The sequence below is a fragment of the Acartia tonsa genome, chromosome 2 (assembly GCF_053477335.1).
Source record: "Acartia tonsa isolate MP-2025a chromosome 2, ASM5347733v1, whole genome shotgun sequence".
In the NCBI taxonomy this organism is placed as follows: Eukaryota; Metazoa; Arthropoda; class Copepoda; order Calanoida; family Acartiidae; genus Acartia; species Acartia tonsa.
This window is the reverse complement of record NC_137261.1, coordinates 20,485,686-20,508,237: the sequence shown is the minus strand read 5'-3', so window position 1 is coordinate 20,508,237 and position 22,552 is coordinate 20,485,686. Positions and strand designations below refer to the sequence as shown.

At 32.0% G+C, this 22,552-nt stretch overlaps 1 protein-coding gene across 2 annotated transcripts; it reads right to left on the bottom strand.

Moving 5' to 3' along the window:
- Positions 1 to 10,950: 10,950 nt before the first annotated feature.
- On the bottom strand, positions 10,951 to 19,259 carry LOC145306575 (uncharacterized). Of its 2 annotated transcripts, none has more exons than XM_080148765.1 (2): positions 18,084 to 19,259; positions 10,951 to 14,200 (listed from the first exon to the last, which is right to left on the bottom strand). In XM_080148765.1, the coding sequence occupies exons 1-2, from the start codon at positions 18,632 to 18,634 to the stop codon at positions 13,294 to 13,296; spliced, it is 1,458 nt and encodes a 485-aa protein (XP_080004891.1). In that variant the 5' UTR covers positions 18,635 to 19,259; the 3' UTR covers positions 10,951 to 13,293. The 2 variants fall into 2 exon arrangements, with proteins under 2 accessions (XP_080004891.1, XP_080004902.1); XM_080148776.1 differs by having other exon boundaries at positions 18,090 to 19,249.
- Between the last annotated feature and the right edge of the window lie 3,293 nt (positions 19,260 to 22,552).

Sequence of the window (22,552 nt, the reverse complement as noted above, 5' to 3'; positions counted from 1 at the left end):
TGTAAATTATACTGGTACTCTTAATTTTTTAAACTTTGGATGCCTTAATACAATTTTGATTGGTTTAAACAACCTCTGTTAAAACTTTTCAAACAGTAATATTAATGTAAAGGAGGGATGTTTTTGTTTATCGTCATTGATTCTTATCCGTTATAATTCATGAAAATGTCTATTTGTATGTTTTTTTTATTAGCAAAGCAACGCTTAAAGTTGTTATGTCGGCCTATGCAAATTTTTTTCTCAAAAGCTGTTTTCGACGATTTTCTAAGTTTATTTTGTTTGTTATTATATCAACACAGGATTTAAGTCATGATAATAATAACGATATGTCGAAAATTTGTAAACCATGAACCATTTTTTTAAACTTTACATAATAGTTATTTCTCGTATCGTATTATAAACGGCTTTCCGCGGATATAGAATGTACAATTATAAGATTAAAACTAGTTTTTTTAGCCCCGAGGTGCCGAAGGCAACGGCTAAAAAACTGGTTTTAATCTTGTGATTGTACATTTCTATATTCGTAGAAAACTGGATATATTACGATGCTAGACATAGTTTTTTCGTATTGATGAGAACCGGTTCCTATCCACCGGATTCGAATGAATACGAGAAAACAATTTATAGTCTTATGAGAAAGTCGATCCAATATTGAATAATTTTTAAGGACAATATGTTTAAAAGGAATTTGAATCTCCATTCATTACCTGCCTCAAATTTTGTTGGTTTATTTCTCAAATTTCATCCTATAGACAAATAAACAGCAAATACTTTTACACGGTGCTCCAATTCATAACATTATGGGGTAGGGGATAGTTGCCTTGAAAAAAGATATCGACTATTTAGTTTTTTCCCCTAAAAGTGCCTGTTGAGCAATGACCCTTTACCCACTTATTATTAAAATAAATTGAAAAATAATAATAAATTTCATTTTTAAACAAATAGATTCTAGCAAATAAGAAAAAGTAAAGCTAAAAGAGAAAGTGTGTTTTAGAGTAGCTCCAATCTTTAAAAAAACGAGCAAGTAATAAACAAAGTAAGATAAAGCAGGGATAAACCATGATTAATATAACTGTATTTGACAAATATCTACATTAAAGTATTGTCCAACATAAGAAATTTTACAAAAAAATATCATATAATTTTCTTATAATGATGTGGTGACTAGAAGAGAGAAAGATTGATTTGTCCTAAATTGTCCTATCCCTATATTCCTGGATAATAATAAAGTATCTACTGTCTGTTTTTTGCTCTAATTTGTCCTATGACATTTTGCTATTCCCCCACACCAACAATTTCTTCACAATTTTTACCTGTTAATTTTGAGTTCGAAATAAACTAACAGTTTATACAATACTAGCGGCTGCGCCCCTGCTATGTAGAACAGAAAAATAGAATAAACCATTTCATTTTTGAATAATAAAATACAACCTAAAAACATCACAGGACCTTTATGAATCTTCCCTTAAATGTAGAACTCAATCGGATCAGTGACTTACCTTACAACTTCATATACACACATTTTATACAATACATTTAAATTATTTTAAATAAAGTATAATTGCTTACAAATCCAGTAATTTAAAAATAGCAAGGGACAGAAAAAATTTAAAACATTCATACAAAATAAATATTTGCCAATTCTAATTATCTATGTATTTATTTATCCATCATCTGTCTATCTATCTTCTTATCTATCAATCTATCTTTCTTCTTATCTATCTGTCTATCTATCCACCTATTTATCCATCTATCTGTATATCTATCTCTCGAGATATCTAGCTATCTTTTAATGTGGTTATTTATCTATTGACCTATCTGCCTATCTATATGTTATCTATCTATTTATTGAGCATCTATCTTTTGATCTATCTGTCTATCTATATTTTGATCTATCTACCTATCTATCTATTGATCTGTATATCTATCTATTGATCTATCTGTGTATCTATCTATTGATGTATTCGCATAACAAAAGGTTCACTTAGTTGCATCAATCTTTCAGGAGTAAGGTACAAGACAATGGAAAATAAATTAATCTTTTCCTTAATATCATATGCAAATTCAACATTTATTAGTTGGAATATACTGGATAAGAAAGAATTGTAGATTTTTTTTAAAAAAGTGTCATTACATTGTCCTCTACCTCCCTGACCAATATTTTCCTTATTTCCCTCTCCCCTAGTCTTCCTTCTCAAACCCTCCCTTAGTTTTCTTTCAAAAATATTTTCTCCTTGACTGCCTTTATTCTTTTCTTCACCGTTTCTCCTTGCCCTAGCTTTGACCCTCTTTATACTTCAAGTGACTGCGCTCCTAGCATCCGTATTCGAAGACGAAGGAATGGGGTGGGAAATAGCCTAAACCCCTACCAAAACTTGAATGAAAATAGAATAGCCTAAAACCATACCAGGACCTATGTGAAGATTACCTCCAACGGAGAGCTCAATCGTTTTAATAGATAGTTAAGCTACAAACAAACAAAACCTTACTACTTTTTATGACAGGATGATCCTGTTTATAGTATAAGCAAAAGCAATAGAATGTGTGATTTTGTCGAGTTAAAGTTTAGTACAAGCAAAGCTTTTGTACATGAAGGGTCGTCTGCAAATACATACGTCCGAAAGTACATAGCGAATAGCTCTTACATTTGATTAAAAAAACGTAGGTACTTTTTTTTAGCTTTTTAAATATTTTTTTATATGATTTTATTATCCGGCCTATTGACTTTTTCGTTTCAGAACAATGATTTAATTAGGGTTTAATCAGTTCCATGGTTATGTTTTTGTATAAAAATTCTCCCTCAAAATACCCCCCTCACTAAAAAAAATATTTTTTGTTTTATTATAAACATTTAAACTCAATGCATAGATGGTGGGTCGATATACAACCCTGAGGCCCCTAGAGGCTAAGAGCTTAGCCTCTGTACTATGAATATAAATTGTATGTGTGGACTATCTATCTTTGTATGAATACAATGCTATAATTACTTGATGAAAGATTACTGCATTAACTCTTACAATCAAGTTTATAATATGATCACTTTACAAAGATTTTGTGTGTGTATGTGTGTTCCGTGATTTAAGATCCCTTCAATCACGGGACTGACCATTCAGGATTATTAGGATCAATTTTATTCTTATATGTTAACTTGATGTGTGTGTCTAAATAACCACCTTACTGTCTAAAAATGTTCATAGAAGCTTTGTTATGGTCATAGACTTTTTATTTAAAGGTAGGTCAATTCTAATCGAGAGAGCAGTTTAGAGATTGGTAAAATACGACATTCTACTTATTATATACAACATCGGCAAGAAAATTAAAATTTTAGAGAAAAGTATAAATATAAAGTATCTTTTAAGGAAATATTATATACTAGGGGCTACGCTCCAATTGGCCTCTAGGGGTAATTTTGGTCTATAGAAAATTTAATAACCACCCAGGATTTATGATATACTTTACTTTAAAGGAAAACTTATATATAAGAACAGCGGTTAATGAGATCCTTAGATAAACGAAACCGACACAAGACATCCTGTTACTTTTATATAAGGAATCTGGATCAACTACACACTAGAAAATGAAACCTAGGATATACTTGACTAATGTATATCTATAGAAGAGCTTTTCTATTCAATCATTATATTTCCATTTGCTACATAATTTTATACCAAATATATACCTTATACTTCATTTTTTTACTAATGCGGCATATTAGCTTGTTGTTACTGCACTACATATGAAAATCTTTGTTCTTGATAACTTTGTTTTAACTTGCTAAACTACACAGTATTGTCCTTGTATTTTCCTTAACTGTTCTATTATCATAACTTTAATTTTTATTTAACAAAAATATTTTATTTTATTTATATTATAAAGAAATCCAAAAATATTATAGTTTATTTCATGTTATTTATAATTGTTTTAATTGAAATAAATTAAGCTAATAATAATAATTTGTTGAAAACAAATATTAGCTCCGCTACCTATGAACAAAATCATTTTTAGTGATTTTTGACCAAAAATTGTAAATTTCTTAAGCTTTACTATAAATAATAGTCTTTGTTTCTTATCTTATTTAAATTCTCTAACATAAAAATTTTAAAACGTTAAAATTTAGCTTTTTAGAGGGAGATCTGAACTTTTTGAGTGGGCAACTTTGTTCAGTGTAAGGGGGGGGGGGAGATGAAACTCCCTCCTACAAGCTCACGTACTCTCCTGTTTACTTTTTAGAAAATAAAATCTAATTTAACATTATTTCATTTTTGTTTAAAATAAAATAATGATATTTTGTGGATAAAAGAATAATTTATCTGTAAAAAATGTCAAAATGATATATTTGATCTGAATTTTTGCAAAATCTTTCAGACACCCGAAATAAATGATTTATTCCCGACCACAATGAAAATCATTTTTATAAACCACAACAATATCAGGCATGTCATGGATCTTTAATTGAACATTAATTTTTTTACAATTTCGAAAATCTTGCATATTTGATACTATTAGTAAAAAGAAAACATCAGTAAAATTAGGTAATTTAACACCTTTAGACAACCAACAATTTGATTGAAAATTTCTAGTTTGCATTTCAAAAGCTCGTACATGATTTTTGTTCATGTACAAAAATTCAGTGATTTTGAAATATTTGGAGATATTACTGATTTTTTTGGGGGCAAGGTAGATTAGGCCATTAATTAATATCAGACAATTTACGTGACAGACAGAGTATCTATACTTTAGAGTAGCTTTTCTACTTTAACTTTCTTCATTGGTTCATTCCATTCCCTATCCTTTCATTCCTGAAAAAAACGATTACCACCACCCTTTTCAATATAATAAGATTGTTCCCCCTTAACCAAGCAAATGACATTTTTAGTAAAATAATTTTGTATTTTATTTTCTTTTTAAACACCAAGCAACACACAAATAAAATTTATTTTAAATTTCACATTTTCATAATAAATCATATTCTTAAAAGGGATTATTTTCTTTATTTAGGTCGGTCCGTACATCCGTATGTAACGGATAGCTCGTATAGTTAATTTAGGCTTGTAAGAATTGTTCTTTTATTTTCAAGCGTGGCATGTTAATGATTCTTGTAAAATTTGGATACAATGTAGCAACTTTAAAATTGTTAAATGGATGAATAAGAAAAAAAACTTTTTTTTGATTTCAAAAAACGTTACGATGGCTTTAAATAAATTGAAAGAGTTTTGAAAATAAAATTTTCATTAAATTATTTTCTAAGATCTAAAGGGACATACTGAAGCTACACAGCAAAAAATGTAATTGAAGTGCACATTTATTAATAAGACAAGAACACATCCTACTATTTAATCAAAAGATTTAGATATTTGTAATTGGACAGCTGGGAAATGAAAAAAAACTGTGCTAAAAAATGTAAAATAACATAATTACTGAGTATTAAAAAAAGAAACAAACATTCTACTACTCCATTCAAAGCATTGAACAAGAATCGCAAACAAACAACCATGTTCATTAAAAAACAGAGTTTAAAAGATTAGAAAAAAACTTATGAAAATTCAAGATACTCATGTATAAAAGAAGCAATTTTCCTACTATTTAAATTAAATATTTGATATATTTACAGTTGGATTACTAGGCAATTAGAGAAACTGCGCTACAAAAATGTAGACTGTATAAAAAACATTACATAAATACAGAGTACATAAACATCAAACATACAGGGTGTTACCTAATAATGGATTTATTATTACTTGGATCTTAAACCTGATTATTATATACGCTAATAAAGTGAATGTTACTGTATAAAATAACGATCCTTCCCATTTATCCCCTTTATCCCGTCCCCTACCCTCTTACTGGATGAACGAACTGACCAATAAATGATGACCGTGTTAGCAAACTTCATTGACGACAATTTTACCCCTTTCAAATATCCACGTAGATTCTGTATAAATCATTATAGATTATATATTTTGCAATGCCATTTTATTTTATTCCGAAAATTATTACACAACCAATTTTGATATAGTAACTAACCTTACAAGGATAAAAAATAATAGAATAGAATTTATTTATCCTAAAACAATATGACACCCTGTAAATCTTAGTACTTACTAAATGGTAAAATCATTAGTGGACAAGTTAAGAAAACATAATACTGTGTTGATTATACTTAGACTTTAGTTTTATGTACAAGTTGTGATTTCCCCTGTACATATATTCTAAATGTTTGAAGGTTTATCATTCGTAGAGTAGCTTTGGTATGGCCATAGGCTATAAAGTTAAGACACGTCTGTGAAAAGTCTTATTTCAACACCCTGTTTTCATGGAAAGAAACGAAGTAACGTTTTTCGTCGTATTCTAGGAAATTGGCCCCACAGGGTTAGAGCCCCTAAATCTGTATTTCATGATTCAAATATTTTTCAAGATAAATTCTTTTTCTGGCCCTGATTTTTAATTTTTATTGAAATTTTAGCTACCTTCATCTGGTACATATTATCACAGTTATGCTGTGCTAATCAAGTTTTGCCAGGTTTTGTAAAGTTTAGAATGAAAACATATCAATCTTATTTACTATTAGCTGCGACACTAAACTATTTCAAGGGCAAAGCTTTTCTGTAGCTAACATAATCGGTATACTACTATTAAATTAATTTCTTATTGAAGTGCAGCTACTCTATAACCTAGGTATTCCTTCATCCGATAAACTAAATAAAACTTAAGTGCAAAGAAATTTGTGATATAGTCCCTTTCGTTACAACGCCTCTTAAGGAGCGTTTCGTCGTATTTTCACAGTAGCTTTTGTTAGGTTATTTTATTGTTGGTTAGGTTATGTTAGGTCAGGTGATTGCTTTGCAGGGTTAAGGCCTTCCACATGGGCTAGAAGTAGGAGAAAATCTACAGTGAAAATACGACGAAACGCCCTTAAGAGGTGTTGTCACGAAAGGGACTATACTCGAAATTTGTAAGTTTTAAGGTAGTGTACCTTTTCTTTGATAAAATACACCCAACCGCACCCCTTAATTCCCATACGCACGCCCAAGAATAAAATACTGGTTGATTTTAAAGGAAAATAGAGATTTTATCTTGTCCATCTAAAAATTGCGAAAAAAACCTAAAAATCGATCTCAACCTGCATCTTAAAAATTAGTATGATAAACAAGGTTTTATATGAAAGTAGGAAAATTAAAGTTTTTGTAATTTTTTGATACCAACAAGGATGACAACATCCATAAAAGCGAAGCACTGAAACGTTAAGACAAACGGACACTAACACTTGTATAGTGTCAGAACTGAATAATCAGAATATAAATGTATAAATGTCGAAGCAAAATTTAAGTAAAATTGTTGAAAAACTGCTTGATACAGAATAATGTTTATGGACATACTTACATTTTTAGGACTTGATTATAGAGTTGCTTCGCTTATAATATTGTACTTTGTTGTCCCAGGAATCAGTATACCAAAAATCAGATCATTCGGATTATTAGATCACATAAAAATTTGTTGTTAAAAAGTAAAAAAATCAACATGTTTAAAATGGACGTACGGACATTCTGGTAATGATTATAGAGTTGCTACGCTTTCTAAATCGTACCTAACTACTACAGGAATCACCATGCAAAGTTTGAAACCAATAGGACAATTCTAACATGCCTAAATTCGCAAAAAAAAAGCTATCCGTTACGGACGGACGGACGTACGGACGGACCGACCCTAATTATAGAAAAGCTTCGCTTTTAAAAAGATTCGAGGAAATCAAGAGAATTCCTTGAACTTATTCAATAAATTACATACTAACAGTATCAGCCCCTTAAGCACATTAATTGGCTTGAACAACATATAAGCTTCCTGAAAAGAAGAACCGGATCGGTAACTTGGTTAAACCCCTCGAACCCTCGTACTTTAGCGGCTCATATTAGAGATAGGATTCTTAAAGATTCTTTATGTGGTTTTATTCTTTCACCCTCCGATCATTAAAGGGTTAATGCAATTATTTTTTGTTTTTAATTTACACAGAAAATTAGTTTTGTTAATTGCTTTGTCATAGTCATATTGTTTTTTTAGTACGATTAAAGTTTAAAGAAAGTAATTAAAATGAATTTGTCAAATCTTTAAGAAGTTAAGAAAAGATGAAAAAACAAATAAAATTGTATTTGTTTGAACTGTATATAAAACTTTGACTGTAGGAAGGCTAGGATGATAAATTTAAAGTTGTATTTTCTGTATTGAAAAGGATCTTTCATAGGTATTCCATAAACTCTGCAAATTTTTTATACAATTAGTATACTTTCAAATCAAATGGTTTTACACTTTAGTTATTACATAGCGGCTACGCCCATAGAGGCCTCTACGGGCACGTAAAATGATTTTTTCAATCTTTGTTAAGATAAGCTGTTTACCAAAAAATATACTTCGGTCGCTAGATGGGTATAGTTTTTTTTTTTTTTGCAATTTCTCTTGGGAGTGTGGTGGTAAAACAGCTATAAAAACTTCCCAGGAGAAGCTACACTGTAAAGGAGAATCATATTGGTTCGTCGGAAGCTTATTTTATCTTTCATTGTCTAAATCCTAAATTAACTAATAATAGTTTAAAATTAAAAAATCCACAATTTGCGTGTTTGAATGCACGGCTTTGGTATCGCCTGTACACATCTACTAAATTGAATCTTAATTAACGGCTTCCAACTTATATAGCCAATGCCTTTCATAACGTTTCTATGTTACCGTTAAAATATAAGAAATAATAGCCAAAAACTATGGTGACCTTTTTATAGACCAGTATATCTACACAATCTTATTGATAGGCATTAGATTTAGCATTGCAGTAATCCATCGCATTGATAAATCAATTTTTATCTTTATAACTTAACATCCGTAGATTCTAATGTGTATAATTATGACCGAGAACGGGGGGTGATATTGCATCAAACTTAATATCAACTACAGATTTATTAAAGTCTAAAGTAAGATGTCCGTTAGAGATTAACGTAATCAATTTCTACATTTAGCCCTTTTCGTCTAGTTGAATTACAAGAACGCTTTTAGGCTAGGCCAAGCACTATAAAAAAAGGGGGGGAATAAATTTTTTGGGGTATAATCAGGGATCTAAAGGGATAAGACAATGGCCGATAAGTTGATGTACATCCCTAATGCTGATACACAAAATGACCCCTTCTGTAGATTACAATTGGTGGTTGAAACGTTTGGACAATCAAATTAATAAATCAACCAATTAGAATTCAACAAAATCCCGAAAGTTGTTAAGCCAACGAATAAGAAAACATTATTTTTAAACTTTGGAGACTAGTATAATAAACAGTCCAATGTCTCCTCCCTCAATGGATATAAAAGAAGGGGAGATTGATTTAAAAAGGGAGAAAAATAGGTGTAAAAAAGTTGATGGAGGGAGATTTTTTGTGAAAAATCCTTAAAATATTGATTGATCCCCCCTTCTCCCTCTAATTTATATTAATTATGCAGCTATTAGTATATCTAACCCGACAGAGCTTTCTGAATTTTACATCAACCTAACCTAAAGTCAATATGGTATAAAAATCAATTATAAAGTCTAGAATAAGATTTGTTAATAACTTCATTTTGATTTGGCCTGCGAATTCATATCTTTTGGTAGTGGTATATTTTTTTACATTTGTTTGAAATGGGAAACTGTATTTTTTTAGTAGGGGGGGGGGGGGGGTATTGGAATCATATTGGATGGATTTTAGAGTCCCATAGATAATAAACTTAATTTAACTAGATTTTTAAGGCTGGTTAGAACCTTCCCAGGACCTATGATAAGCTACATTGTAAAGGAAATCTATTTTGGTTCAGCAGTAAGCGAGATCCTTCAGTACAGACAGAATGAGATACTGTTACTTTTATATAAGGATTACTTTGTGAATATATCTTCAAATTTTAATCTTACAATCTTCATTAAAGCTTGTTTCGAACCAAAAAGCGAAGTTTTCCTTGAATTAATACCGGCAACAGAGCATTTTCTGAGATCTCACCAAGCAAACTGCTATCTTACCTATCTTGGATAACTTATAAACTTAATCAAGCTTATTAAAGACAAAATAGAATGCGCGAAAGAAAAATACTCTGACCATTTCATCTGTCATTGTTTTGCTTTAATTTTTAAAAATGGTTTGAAAACTCTGAATATTAGTGGTTCTTTCCTACAAAGTGCCTTTCGAACGCTGAAACGCCCCAACCTTATTTTGAATTGAGTTTAAAGCCTTACGAGGCATAAAACTACAGTGCTTAACCCTGCAGGGCTACCCAGTACCTAAAGTAACAAAACAAACTATTCTCCCTCACACCTTATTTCAGTTTTACTTAAACCACCGAATAAGTCAAGTTACTTTTTTATGGGATTATCCTTTATTTTCAAAACTTTTAAATTTTGCCAAAATAGCTAACAAATCAACATGAACCTACAGACAATCTATTCATGATTATAGAGTTATCACGATTCCTAAATTTTTAACCTAACCCTCTTTGTTATAAAACGCAGTATGCAAAGTTTAAGACAAAAATATTAATTTTAAAGCCTTCAAGATAAACCTATGGACAACGTTAATTCTAGAGTGACCCCTTTTCCTACATGCTTCAGTAACTATTTTAAAATTATCTTTATCAAAGCTACTTTATGCTCCACAATGATGGGAATGTTGACAAGAAGTTTCAGCCTTCTATCTTAAATATCAGCAGAATAAATCACATTTGCCCCATAGCGTTACGGACAGACATAGTGAATTATAAAGTAGCTTAGCTACTAAAATAACTATTTCAAATATACACTTGTAACTTTTTATATATCTACCAAGGTATTTTCCCCGTGTATTGCGTTGATTTATTCTTGTATATTAGATGCGCTACAAAACGGACTAAAAACCATAGAGAAGCTAGATGCTGAATCTTAATTAAGCATAGGAAACAAAATTCATTAATAAACAGTTTTTGATAAGGTAAAAATTTGATTTATTCGAATTGAAACAGTTTAATAATAATAACACGGTTAATGTATCGAGACGACGTGTCTTCTTCCAATAATAATAATAATATTATTAATAATAACTATTCAGGGGTATTTACACATCACAAAGTTCAGAGAGAGGGAGAGAGACAACCACCTCGCCCATCAAGCCAACTAAATATTTTTAAATCATTAAAGTTATCCAATCTTAAGCAACAAGAATGATTAAATTTAATTTAAAACAATACAAAAAAAATATATATTTTATTACTTTAGAGATAAGTTTTAAATGAAAACAAAAAAACTAAGGTAATAGAATATATTTTTATAATTTAAGAAGAAAAAGAACATATTTTGATTCACAATAAAAATACCTTATCAATGTATTGATACAGGATACAGAGGGATGGTAAAACATTTAACAAATTAAATAAAATCTTAAATAATAAAAATGATTCTCGAATGATTTCGCACTGTTTTTAATTTTTAAAAATCCTATAAACAAAAAAACATTTTTACAAAAGTTACAACGTTATGGTTCTCAAAAAATGACGACAAATAAAATTTAAGCCTTTTAAAGATATATATAAAGAAAACAACATATAAAAATCTATGTTTTTTTCAATGAAAGTTAAATTAAGATGTAAAAGGTGCCAAAGAAACCATCCGAAATCATTAAAAAAACTGATTCAAATAATCACAGATTATGTATACAAATCAATTCAGTTTTACACTTTTTTCTCACTATTTTTTCACGTCAATAATTTGAACAGGCAAATGTACAAAATCAACTGTTTTCTTTACCTTTTTTTTGACAACAACAAATCACGATGAATAAGAAAAAAATATTCAAAGAATGAAATGAAACAAATTAAATATTTTGAAAGTGGTTAAAAAATAAAACTAAATCTAAATTTATGTTGTTCCAAAATATGGTTAGAATATAAATAAAGAATAATAGAAAAGCTATGCTTTTCTCACAATTTATAATGATAAAAAAGGACTCTATGTGTATATTATTAATATTAATTCTTTTTTCTCTATAAAATTGTCTGAATGAATCTTCTGTATTTAAAAAGATTTTTTTTTTGTAAAAGGAAAGAATTAAATCAAATAAATTTTCTCCCAATAGTACAATATTAAAACAGTTATTTAGAAAAATCAGCCTTAATAAAACCTATTTGTAATCTTCTACCCCAAAGTTTTAAATTTTCACCTGAATAAACCTAAATAATTTATGCTGATTTTTCAACTTTCTTTGGATAAAATTAACAACGACAATAACAAAATAACGTCATTTATGAGGAGGGGTTTTCATTAATTAATATAAATCATTGATTTTAACACACTGTTAAGTTTATATCTTTGTTTAAAAAGTCATTATTGAAATCTAGAAGTAGGCATAAAATTGGTTTAGCTAGCTAGATATATTTATTTTTGACAAAATATTTTTTAGAGTCAAACATTACACCCCAAAAGATGACCATTTTACAAGAGGTAAAATTTGTTTCAAAAGGGCAAAAAATTGTTTTTTTTATGCAAACCATGCTTTTTTTATCCTTTAATATATTTTCTGAAAATATTCCCATTTTGGTGTGTGTGTGTGTGTGTGTGGCTTGTTCAGCCTCCCTCTCATTAACATTCAGGAGGCTTGGCATTATGCAAAAGGGAAGGGAAAATAATGGGGTGGGGGAAATCAACTGAGGTTTATGATTAAGTGCGGAACTGAAAGGGGAAGGAAGAATAAGATGCCGCCAGGCCATGATTCCTCAGGTTTGCCGCCAATATATCTACAGTGCTCAGAGCGCTCGCCGCGCCGAGTTTCTGGCGGCAAATATCCAGGCATTACACACACACAAACACATTGGCCTGATTTTCTAGTGAGAGAGCGAGAAATGGAGGGTGTATGGTTTGGGGGTAGTGTTATATTACTAACACACTAGGGATAGGACAATGAAAGAAAAATCAATCATTTTTAAAAATTCTTATATTCAAAAGTAAGCTTTATATATCTGAAAAATTTCGGGGAAAAGAAAGGGTTGTAGATTGATTACCTTAACCTTCTTTGTCCCTTCCCATCCCTGCAGAAATATATAGAAGGGTAGGGGCATGGTATAAGTATGTATAATATTCTAGCTAGCTTTATATATTTCACTGGCCCTGAATGTTGGAATTTTACAATTTTAGCTTGGCTTTGGCGCTTAGGTTCGTGCCAATTTTTTCCTTTTTTTGATAACTATCATTTTGATAACTAGAATGTCACAAATCAAAAAGTATTTTAATTATGTATATATTCTCTAGGCAGTTCAATAGCTTGGTTGCCCTCAAACTGGATAGGGTGATGTAGGTGCTAGCCCCATGGATTCTGCAGGTCCGTGGGGGTGGTGGCTGCCCATGTGCAGCCCGTAGTGGCCGTACATCTGCTGGGACAAGGACTGGATCCTGGATTGAGCGCCTGTATCGCCGGCGGCGGCTGCAGCCGCGTCCCCGGGCAAATACATAGAGATCAGGCTGCTCAGCTCGTGGCCGCCTGCGTGGGGCGGAGGTCCGCCTGGATGACCGCCTGGTCCAGGTGGCAGGGATTGAGAAGGCGGGCCTACACTGCCAGGGCCGCTGCCCAAAGGCGGAGGTATACTGGTGGGCTCACGCTTTACATTTGACAAGGGCGGTCCGCCAGCACTTGTTGAGCCAGGGGGAAGTGAGCCAGGCGAGCCGGAGCCCATTGATACAGACGTCGGCGGTCCCCCGCTGCCGCCTGCCTCAGATTTTACACTGCCAGGCGAATGAGATGGATGATTGATACCTGTTAAACCGCCACCAACATCGCCGCCGCTCTGGCTACCTCCGGGAGACATTGGTCCGCCTTGAAGGCCATAAGGCGATCCGCCTCCAGCGGACCCATACATTGACATATAACTACCGTTCATGTAGGACATGGCCGACGGCGTGGAAGATGGACTGTACATGCCTGACATGTCGTACCTGCTGTACAAAGAGCTAGGAGAGGATGAGGACATGGGGTTGCTGGAGTACGGAGACTGGTTGTACATGCTGCTCCCGTCGTACCCGTGGTACCCGTTCGGCATGTAGCCGTTCATGCCGGCCGCGGCCGAGTACATGTCACGTGTCAGCGTGGCGGAGCCGGGCCGGTTGGGGTCCGGTGCCATGCCAAGGGGGCCGCCTAACGGGTACTTGTCCTTCTTCATCAAGGTCTTAGTTTTTCTCCGCGGTCTGGAACAGAAATAGAAATTTGATCTCAGATCTATGTGTTCAAAAGGTTTGGTTTACAGTATTTTTTTGGTTAGTAAATAACATGTTATAATAATAAGTAAACCTATCCTAACTTAGTACTTGTTAGTTCTAACAAATAATAAAAATCTAATAACAACAAATCTACATTTAAAAAAGGGATTTTGTAGTTATTTGTTATTAAATAGATTTTTATCATTTGATATAGTATACATAAGAAATTACCATATATTCTTAGTTTAAAAATTCAATTAAAAAACTGATTAATAAGAATATATGTTAATTTGCCCTATAATATCTTAATAAGTTAAGTTAGTGTTATTAAAAAGAACCTATTATATTAAACCTAATAACTTAGTATAAGTTTCCTAATCTTATCTTAGGCCTTATAATAACTAATAATCATTTAATATTTTACTTAAAATATATTAAAATTTTATCAAATTGTCGACCATATTAATGTTTTAATATAAAATATAAAAACTTTTATCTTCTGCCAGTCTAAAAAAAACAGCATAGTGTGTTTTAAATTTTGTCACTGAAAGTAAATATTTCTAAGCTAGGTGCTGTAATAGTAAATAGCAATCATTTTCGAAAATGTAAAAGTTTCCCAAATAAAAAATGACAGTTGTCAATCCTTGTATTTCGTATATTTTTTGTATAAATATTAGTTGAAAGTTGTCACAAAAGATAAAATAAAGTAAATTAGTATAAAAATCTAAAAATAAGTAAAGTTGGTAGATGTTACACTATATATTTTGTATTTAAAAATGTAATGGAGGTTAAGAAAAAGCGCTGTATCACGTCACACTCATTAACAGAATATGTGTCATCCTAGAGGCGTTACCCGCACTATATTAGTAGCAAACCTACTGTGTAGGTGATGTCTGTCTGTCTTTAAAGCTCCTTTCTAGTAGTTAAAATACTAAAGCCCCACAAACAATATTACTTTCCTTCTAATAATTAAAGTCTTATTTTCTCAACTACTGTCTATATATTTTTAATCCTAGCAATTTTACTGCAATTGGCTGAAACCGTTCTTGTTTTAATCATTACAACAATAAATAAACTAGTTTTTTTCTTTTAACCTCCTTAGATTAATCAGAAAAATAAGATTTTATTTTCAATGAGGACAAATAGTTAGTTTTAGCCTAGTGGTCCTTTAAATATTATTGTAATTTAGATTTTAAAATCAAATAAAAATATCAAACTTTAATTTGGTAAGCATTAGTTACAAGAAAATAACCCTAATAGTTTCCATAATTTTTGTTGATAAACAAAGCAGAATTCAAAGAATTAATTTATAAATTTTAAATAAATAATTTAGTTGAAAAATTATCCAATTTATTTCAAATTTGTCTTATTTTTAAAACTTTTTATTATTTCAAAATTTCGCGAAGCTTTTTTCCGAATATAATTTGAATACATTATATTTAAATGGACAAAATTTGAACAATCACTCTGAACTCTGAAAAGCGCAAACCTCCATTTCATTATAATAAAGTTGAAAAATGAATTTTTGATTTACTTGTCGTGTCATTCTACTTTAATCTTTCCCTATTTTCCTTGCCCTACCCCCACCCCACCCCATCCCTACTACGCATGGTGTATAATTTTAAAATTCATCTGAATAAATTCTGATAATTTTTCTAAGTTTTTGTGATGTTATACATCACTTTTACATTATGAGAATTTTCAATCTTTAAATAAAAATTCTGTCTTTTTTAACAATAATACTTTTTATTTCCCTATTGTATTTAATCAATTGAATAATATATTGTCTAGAATTGATAAATTCTAAAAAAGGAAGTAGCATTTTGTTTTTTAAAATGAGAAATGTCATAATATGCAAAAAATGTTAAAAATCTTGATTTTATTTTTCAAAGATACTATATTAGATTAGATTACTTTTTAGTTTTTATTCTCTTTTTAGTAAGTTTGTTGTTTTGGTACACAACAAGCAATCTAAAAAAAGAGTAGCTTCGCAAACATAGAAAAATTTTAAGGAAAGTTAGAATATTTGTATAATTTTCTATTTTTTCCATGCCATAAAAATACAAAAAGCCTTGTAATTGTATATTTCAAGTCTATCCAAATTAAAATGATTGATAAGTCCAAACCTAAAATTAGTAATTTTTAATCAAATTTTGCTTTGAAAAGGTAAAATAATTTGATGAAAGAATAACTCATCAAAGCATAAAATATCTTTAACAAAATCAAAACCATATCAATTTCAGAAAAAAAGGGGATATCACAAAAAAAAGAAGGGGACTAGAAAAAAGTGAATTAAGCCTCCTAGTAGTTTTCAATGGCACTTGAATAAAAAGTGTCTCCACTTTATATTAATATAAGCATTGAGAATTGGAACCTTTTATTAAAATGTATATTTTCAATTATTTTTATGCTAGCTGAACAAATAAAACTTGTGATTTTAGTAAAAATTCTTTGTCAAAAATCACCCCCACTTCCCCCTCACCCCAAATTCTAAAAATATATATAGCACTTGTAGCGCATATATTAAAGTATTATTCTGAAAATTTAATTTGTATCCCCCCCCCCCCCCCCCAACAATTTCAAATTTTCTCCCAAAGCTTAAATCTTTTTTTTTATGAATAGAACATTTCCCATGGTTCTAGATGAAAATAATTGCAGAATTAAGGACAAATTTTATCATAAACAATCCACAATCCATTAAACATTAATATCTAATCCTTACTTTCTTACATCAATAATTTGTTTCATTTTAACCTTTCTTTAAAGTTTAAAAATTTGATTAAAAATCTGCTTAAATTTCATCTGCTCTTATTTGCAATTTGTTGAACACTTTCCCCTAAAACATTTGCTATAAAATATGTTAAAATTATCCTTTAATTTCCCACTGCAACATTTTTAGCAATGATTTATCCTTTATTTGATTAAAATTTATTTAATACTATTTACTTTTCTCATTTAAAATATCCCCTATCTAATTTTCTACAATTATTTTAACCAAAACCTATGTAATTATCCCTAACTTAAAATTGAAACCTAAAAACTTGAATATTTCTTGAATATTTCTTTCTTAGCAAGTTAGTCATTCTTGTTAATTCAATCTTATCTACTTTAGTTGCGCAGTTATTGTTAGTAAAGCATTTAAGCAAAGTTATTGATATATAAATAAACCAATCTTCTTTCATATAAAAAATAGACGAAAAAATGTCTTTGCCATTTATGTGTATAAAAAAACAAATAGAAATATATAACATAATTGTTTTAGGACACTGCTATTATTTCTCTACCCTTCCACTTTATTTTTGTTCCTCCTATTATTTTGCTTTCCCTAAACCATTGTTTCAACCAAAAAAAAACTATATGGGCTGTAGCTGAGTACCAACCAAAAATTAGCGGTTTCTTGTGTAAAATTAATGTTTGTCTTGCGCAAATATATTTACTGTTAACTAGATTCTAATTACTGGACCCTACATTTATGTGCTTTAGCTAGAAAAATTAACATTTTTAGTCCAGTAATTGGGAATTAACAACATACCAGGGCATAATTAAGAATCTGGGCTGAAGACTCATGTATAATATGGCCGACTTTTTGATAATTATTCTAATAGATAAAAAAAATCTTATTGAAAAGATGCTTTAAAGAAGAATGGTTTAACAGGTTGTACAAAAAGTCATGAATTTCAATTTTCTGTTTCAAAATATGCTTAATAAACAAAATTCTTATATAGTCATTTTTTTTTATTTTCCCAAAAAATTAGGCATATTTTGTAACAAAATTATGAAATTAGAAATTATACTGAAGAAAAATTGTTTGATATTTAAAATTAAAGGTTTTTCATGACTTTAAGTTCATCCCGAGGTAAAGATACACTACCGGTACTTGTAGTCTGGATGTTCCTTCATGTGGAGGGCTCTCAGCCGCTTCGCCTCGTCGATGAACGGCCGCTTCTCAGTCTCTGACAACAGCTTCCACTCTGCGCCCAGCCTCTTCGAGATTTCAGAGTTGTGCATTTTTGGGTTCTCCTGGGCCATTTTGCGGCGTTGGCCGCGCGACCACACCATAAAAGCGTTCATCGGCCGTTTCACCCGGTTGGGGTCTTTGCTGTCGTCGATAGCACCCTTGGGGCCGCCCATCCCGCCGGGGCCCTTGATGTTGTTGTTGTGCGGCGGTGTCGGAGAATCGCCATCATCGGACTGCTCGGACATTGTCGGCGATGACTTTGGTATCATGGTCGTGCGGGCCTTGTACGGGTCAGGCGGTGAGTGGGTCTGGTGGCTGTATGGAGAGTAGGGGGAGGAGTACAAAGATGATGGTGGATGACCGGCCAACGACCCAAGGGAGGACAAAGCTCCGCCCATAGAGTGCGGCATTGAATACCTATCATAAGCATCTTTGCTGCTTTTCATTTCATTGTCCATAATCATGGAGTGACCGTACCCCGTGTAGTCGGGATAACTGTCATATCCGTCCCGCAGAGCGGCGTATTTGCGGCCGTCATCTCTGTCCGCCGGATGGCTGTAGTATTGGAGGGCATCGGGGCCGGCTGGGCCGCCCTCCTCAACGCCGCACACCGGAATTTTGCTAGTTGTATACGCAATCTTGAAATAAAATAAAAATTTGGACCACCAAAGGCCGGGAGAGGCTTTTTAGCTGTCTTTCTCGTAATCAGGGGGCACTTTCAACTAGTTCCTTTGCCGCACATTCTTAAAACGCCCTTAGTATTCTTTAAAGTCACAGATTATTATAAAGTTAATTCACTATGTCGCACTACATACATGTGTTATTATTATTCATATAGAAAGATGGTTCTGCGACCCTCAGACAAACTTTAATTTAAACTTCAAGTTTCCAAATTGAATAATAATAATTTTTCTATTCTAGTTCATAAATATACAAACATATATGTAAACTAATTTCTTAAGACAAGAATAATGTTATCCATTGTGTAGTAACTACACTGTATCTGGTGGGGGGTGTCTCTGGTGTGTGTGGTATAGGACAAGGTGAGTGCGTCACTGTATATAACTGAATTGCAGCCTGTCTTCAACTGGATGGACTGCGGAGACAAAGGGTCGGCACCAGGAGGGAGTACTGCACACACACACACACTCTCTCTCTCTCTCTGAATTTAGAGGAGAGGGGTAATATTTGGAGGCAGGGATAATCTACTAATTAGACAGGAAAAGGGAAAGATGTGTTCCTGGGTTCGACCCCTTTTTTCTCCTCTAACCCACCCACCCTCTTACCCCCTCCCCTTTAACGACAAAGCCCTAATATAAAATCGCGGTAAAACCCCCGGATTTCCCTTCCCTAATTTCGCCTACTTTACTCTCACACTAGATCTCTCTTCCTACTCTCCCCTTTGCATTTTCATTTCTCGATTCCCCGTCCTGCCCCCCTCCCTTTCACCCTCCAGGCCACGGTAATATACTGATTGACATAGACTTAAGACGAAGAGAGAGAGCGAGAGGGACAGAGGAAAAGAGAAATGGAAAAAGGGGGATAGAGGGAAGAAAAAAGGGGATTAAAAGGAAGAAATTTAAGCCTAAAACCAATGCAAAAGCTTAGAGTAGGGCGGGCACACACACAAATATAAGCACTAAAACACACACACAAATATACACAAAAAGACATGCATATAGTCACACACACAAACACACAAAAAAATGTTTTCTATTCACACTCAGAAACTTATAATGTGTGCATTAAAACTGCATTTATTATATAAAAAATCTGCATGTACACATTTTTCAAATAATGATATTCTATTTTTGGATCATGTTACTTGTCGATGCAGCGCTGCACTTACAAGTAACATGTTTAACTTTGCTGCACTTACAAGTAACATGTTAAAGGGAGATAAAAAAAGGAGATATGCAGACAATGTTAGTTATATTTTTTATTGAAAATAAGCTTTTTAGCCATTTCTAAAGAACTTCAAAACCCCAAAAAACTTCCTTCATCTTGAACCAAATTATACAAGGAAAACTCCTCCCAATCTTTTTCTCCTGAGAAATTTCCACCAATTTCTAAATTAAACCTTTGATTTAAAAAATCTCCACCCTCTGGAAAACATAACTCAGGGCAATTTTATGTACAACCCCCTCCCTGCCTTCTATTCCAACCAAATTAAACCAGAAAAACTCCTCCCACTTTTTTTCTCCTCCTGTTTCCACCCATGTCCTTAATTATAACTTTGATTAAAAATCTCCACCCCCAGGAAATATAACTGTGGCCAAATTTTCCTTAACTCCACCCAATCATAATTGGTGTGAAATAGGTTAAATTGCTGGGCGGTAGGAGGGGGGATATTGCTGCATCTACAAGTAACATGTATGAGTTTGCTGCATCTACAAGTAACATGTGATAAGCGCTGCATCGACAAGTAACATGATCCCTATTTTTTTCTAATTTATATAAAACATAAGATAAAGAATGGATTAATTAATATATATATAGAGGGGGTTAATTGAAATTGTTTTTCATAATTATAGTAAATCTATAGCAGATATTTAAAAAAAAATGATAAAACTTTTCCAGGTAAACTGTACACTGGTCTTAGACAAGATTCTAGGCCTTTTTGGAAACCATAAAGACTTTTTTGTGAACTTTATACTAAGCTTTTTAAAATTCACGCATCTAAAAGTACTATCAATTAATTAGGTAATGGGAGGCTGGTAAGGGATTATAAGATTTATTATTGTAAATAAAAAATAGAAATGGCCCCAAAAGGTTTATTTCCAATCAAAACAATAATATATAACTCTTTTGAATTCTAAATTTTAAAATGGGTTCAATTTCTACAAGATTAAATTCCCTCGCTTTTTTTTAGAAAAACTAACAATTAAAAGATTTTTTATCATATTTGTATAGTTTCAAATGCATGATTCATGTTAGTAAGTCAAGGACGTCCAAGGGGTAAGGGGGTGTATATCTCCCCCACCCAATTTAAATTTTGTCAAAAAGCACCCCTATAATTTTTAGAAATACGTTAGATTACTTCCATCCCCTTTAAAACCTTCATTTTAGCCCCCCCCCCCCCCCCCAACAAAAAAAGCTTTGACGTTACTGGTGGGGAGAGTTTTTTTTGGCATACTGGAAATTTTGAATTGTTTTCCACTTTTATTTGCTACGTTGCTTATATGGATGTGAGCATACTTGTATACTATTTTTTTATTTTCGCCAAAATATTAATCTTTTTTGGTTTCTTTACTGAGTAAAGTTTATATTTACTAAATAAACTTATTTTTCTTCAGATATTAGTTGGAACTCTACCGGAGGTATATTGTACCTTGAGAAAATTAATTCTTCTTCTATAATACAAAGCAGAACGATGGCTGTCTGTCTGTTTGTACCGAAGGATCTCGCTAACCGCTGAACCGATCGGGTTCTTCTTAACAAGGTAGCTTCTCATAGGTTCCGTGAAGGTTTATAACTATTTTGAAGGAGGGTACCACCACCCTCCCAAGAAAAATCACAAAAAGATCGATTTTTTTAATTAGAGAATTTAACGCCAAATAGAAATTATTAGAAAATTATAGACAAAATTTAAAGTGCCACTAGAGGCATCTAAGGGCGTAAACGATAGTTTATCAAAAAGTAGTAAGGTTTTTGCTTGGTTGTCAATTAAGATCTTGCTAACAACAGAACCTATTAAATTTTCTTCAAAATACATTTATGGTTTTATGCTAATATATTTTTAAGTTAAGTTTTGGATGGTTTTAGGCCTTTTTCTGCTCAAAATAAAGAGCCCATCAATGTCCTCTCTTTCGTGTCAAGAAAATGGCTTAAAACCTTCAAAGATTTGATGCCATTCTTCCCTAATAATAGTTTATATATTATCCAGCAGTTTTAGAAATCTTATTGGATGAATACATATTTGAACATAAACAAATCCCAATACATTTCGTTTCATAATGATTAATAGCTGACTGGAAGGAAAAGTGAATGTAAAAAAAGATTTTCTTAACTTGCCTTATCTCTTTCCTTAGCAAGATATTAAGCGAAAATATCTAGATCCAGCTCGATTTCTAATAAGAGCTTTTTAAAACGAAGATAGTAAAAAAATCACCAATAAATTAAGAATCAAAATTGTTTTAATTAACATTTATTTTCAGATTTATATCTATAATACAAAGTAAAACGATGTCTGTCTGTTTGTTTGTCTGTCTGTCTCTTTGTTTGTAGCGAAGGATCTCGCTAACTGCTGAACCGATCGGGTTCTTCTTTACAGGGTAGCTTCTCATAGGTCCCGGGAAGGTTTATACCTATTTTCTTGGGGGGTGGGACACTAGAGGCTAGGGGCGAAGCCGCTAGTTAATTATAAAGTAACTGAGCTATTG

What these genes read in the sequence shown, in the direction of transcription:
- LOC145306575 (XM_080148765.1), bottom strand. Translation starts at nt 18,634, where the DNA reads ATGATTATGGACAATGAAATGAAAAGCAGCAAAGATGCTTATGATAGG. An exon ending in CATCCAGACTACAAGTACCG is followed by an intron (nt 14,201 to 18,083) that starts GTAGTGTATCTT and finishes TTTCTGTTCCAG; the next exon opens with ACCGCGGAGAAAAACTAAGA.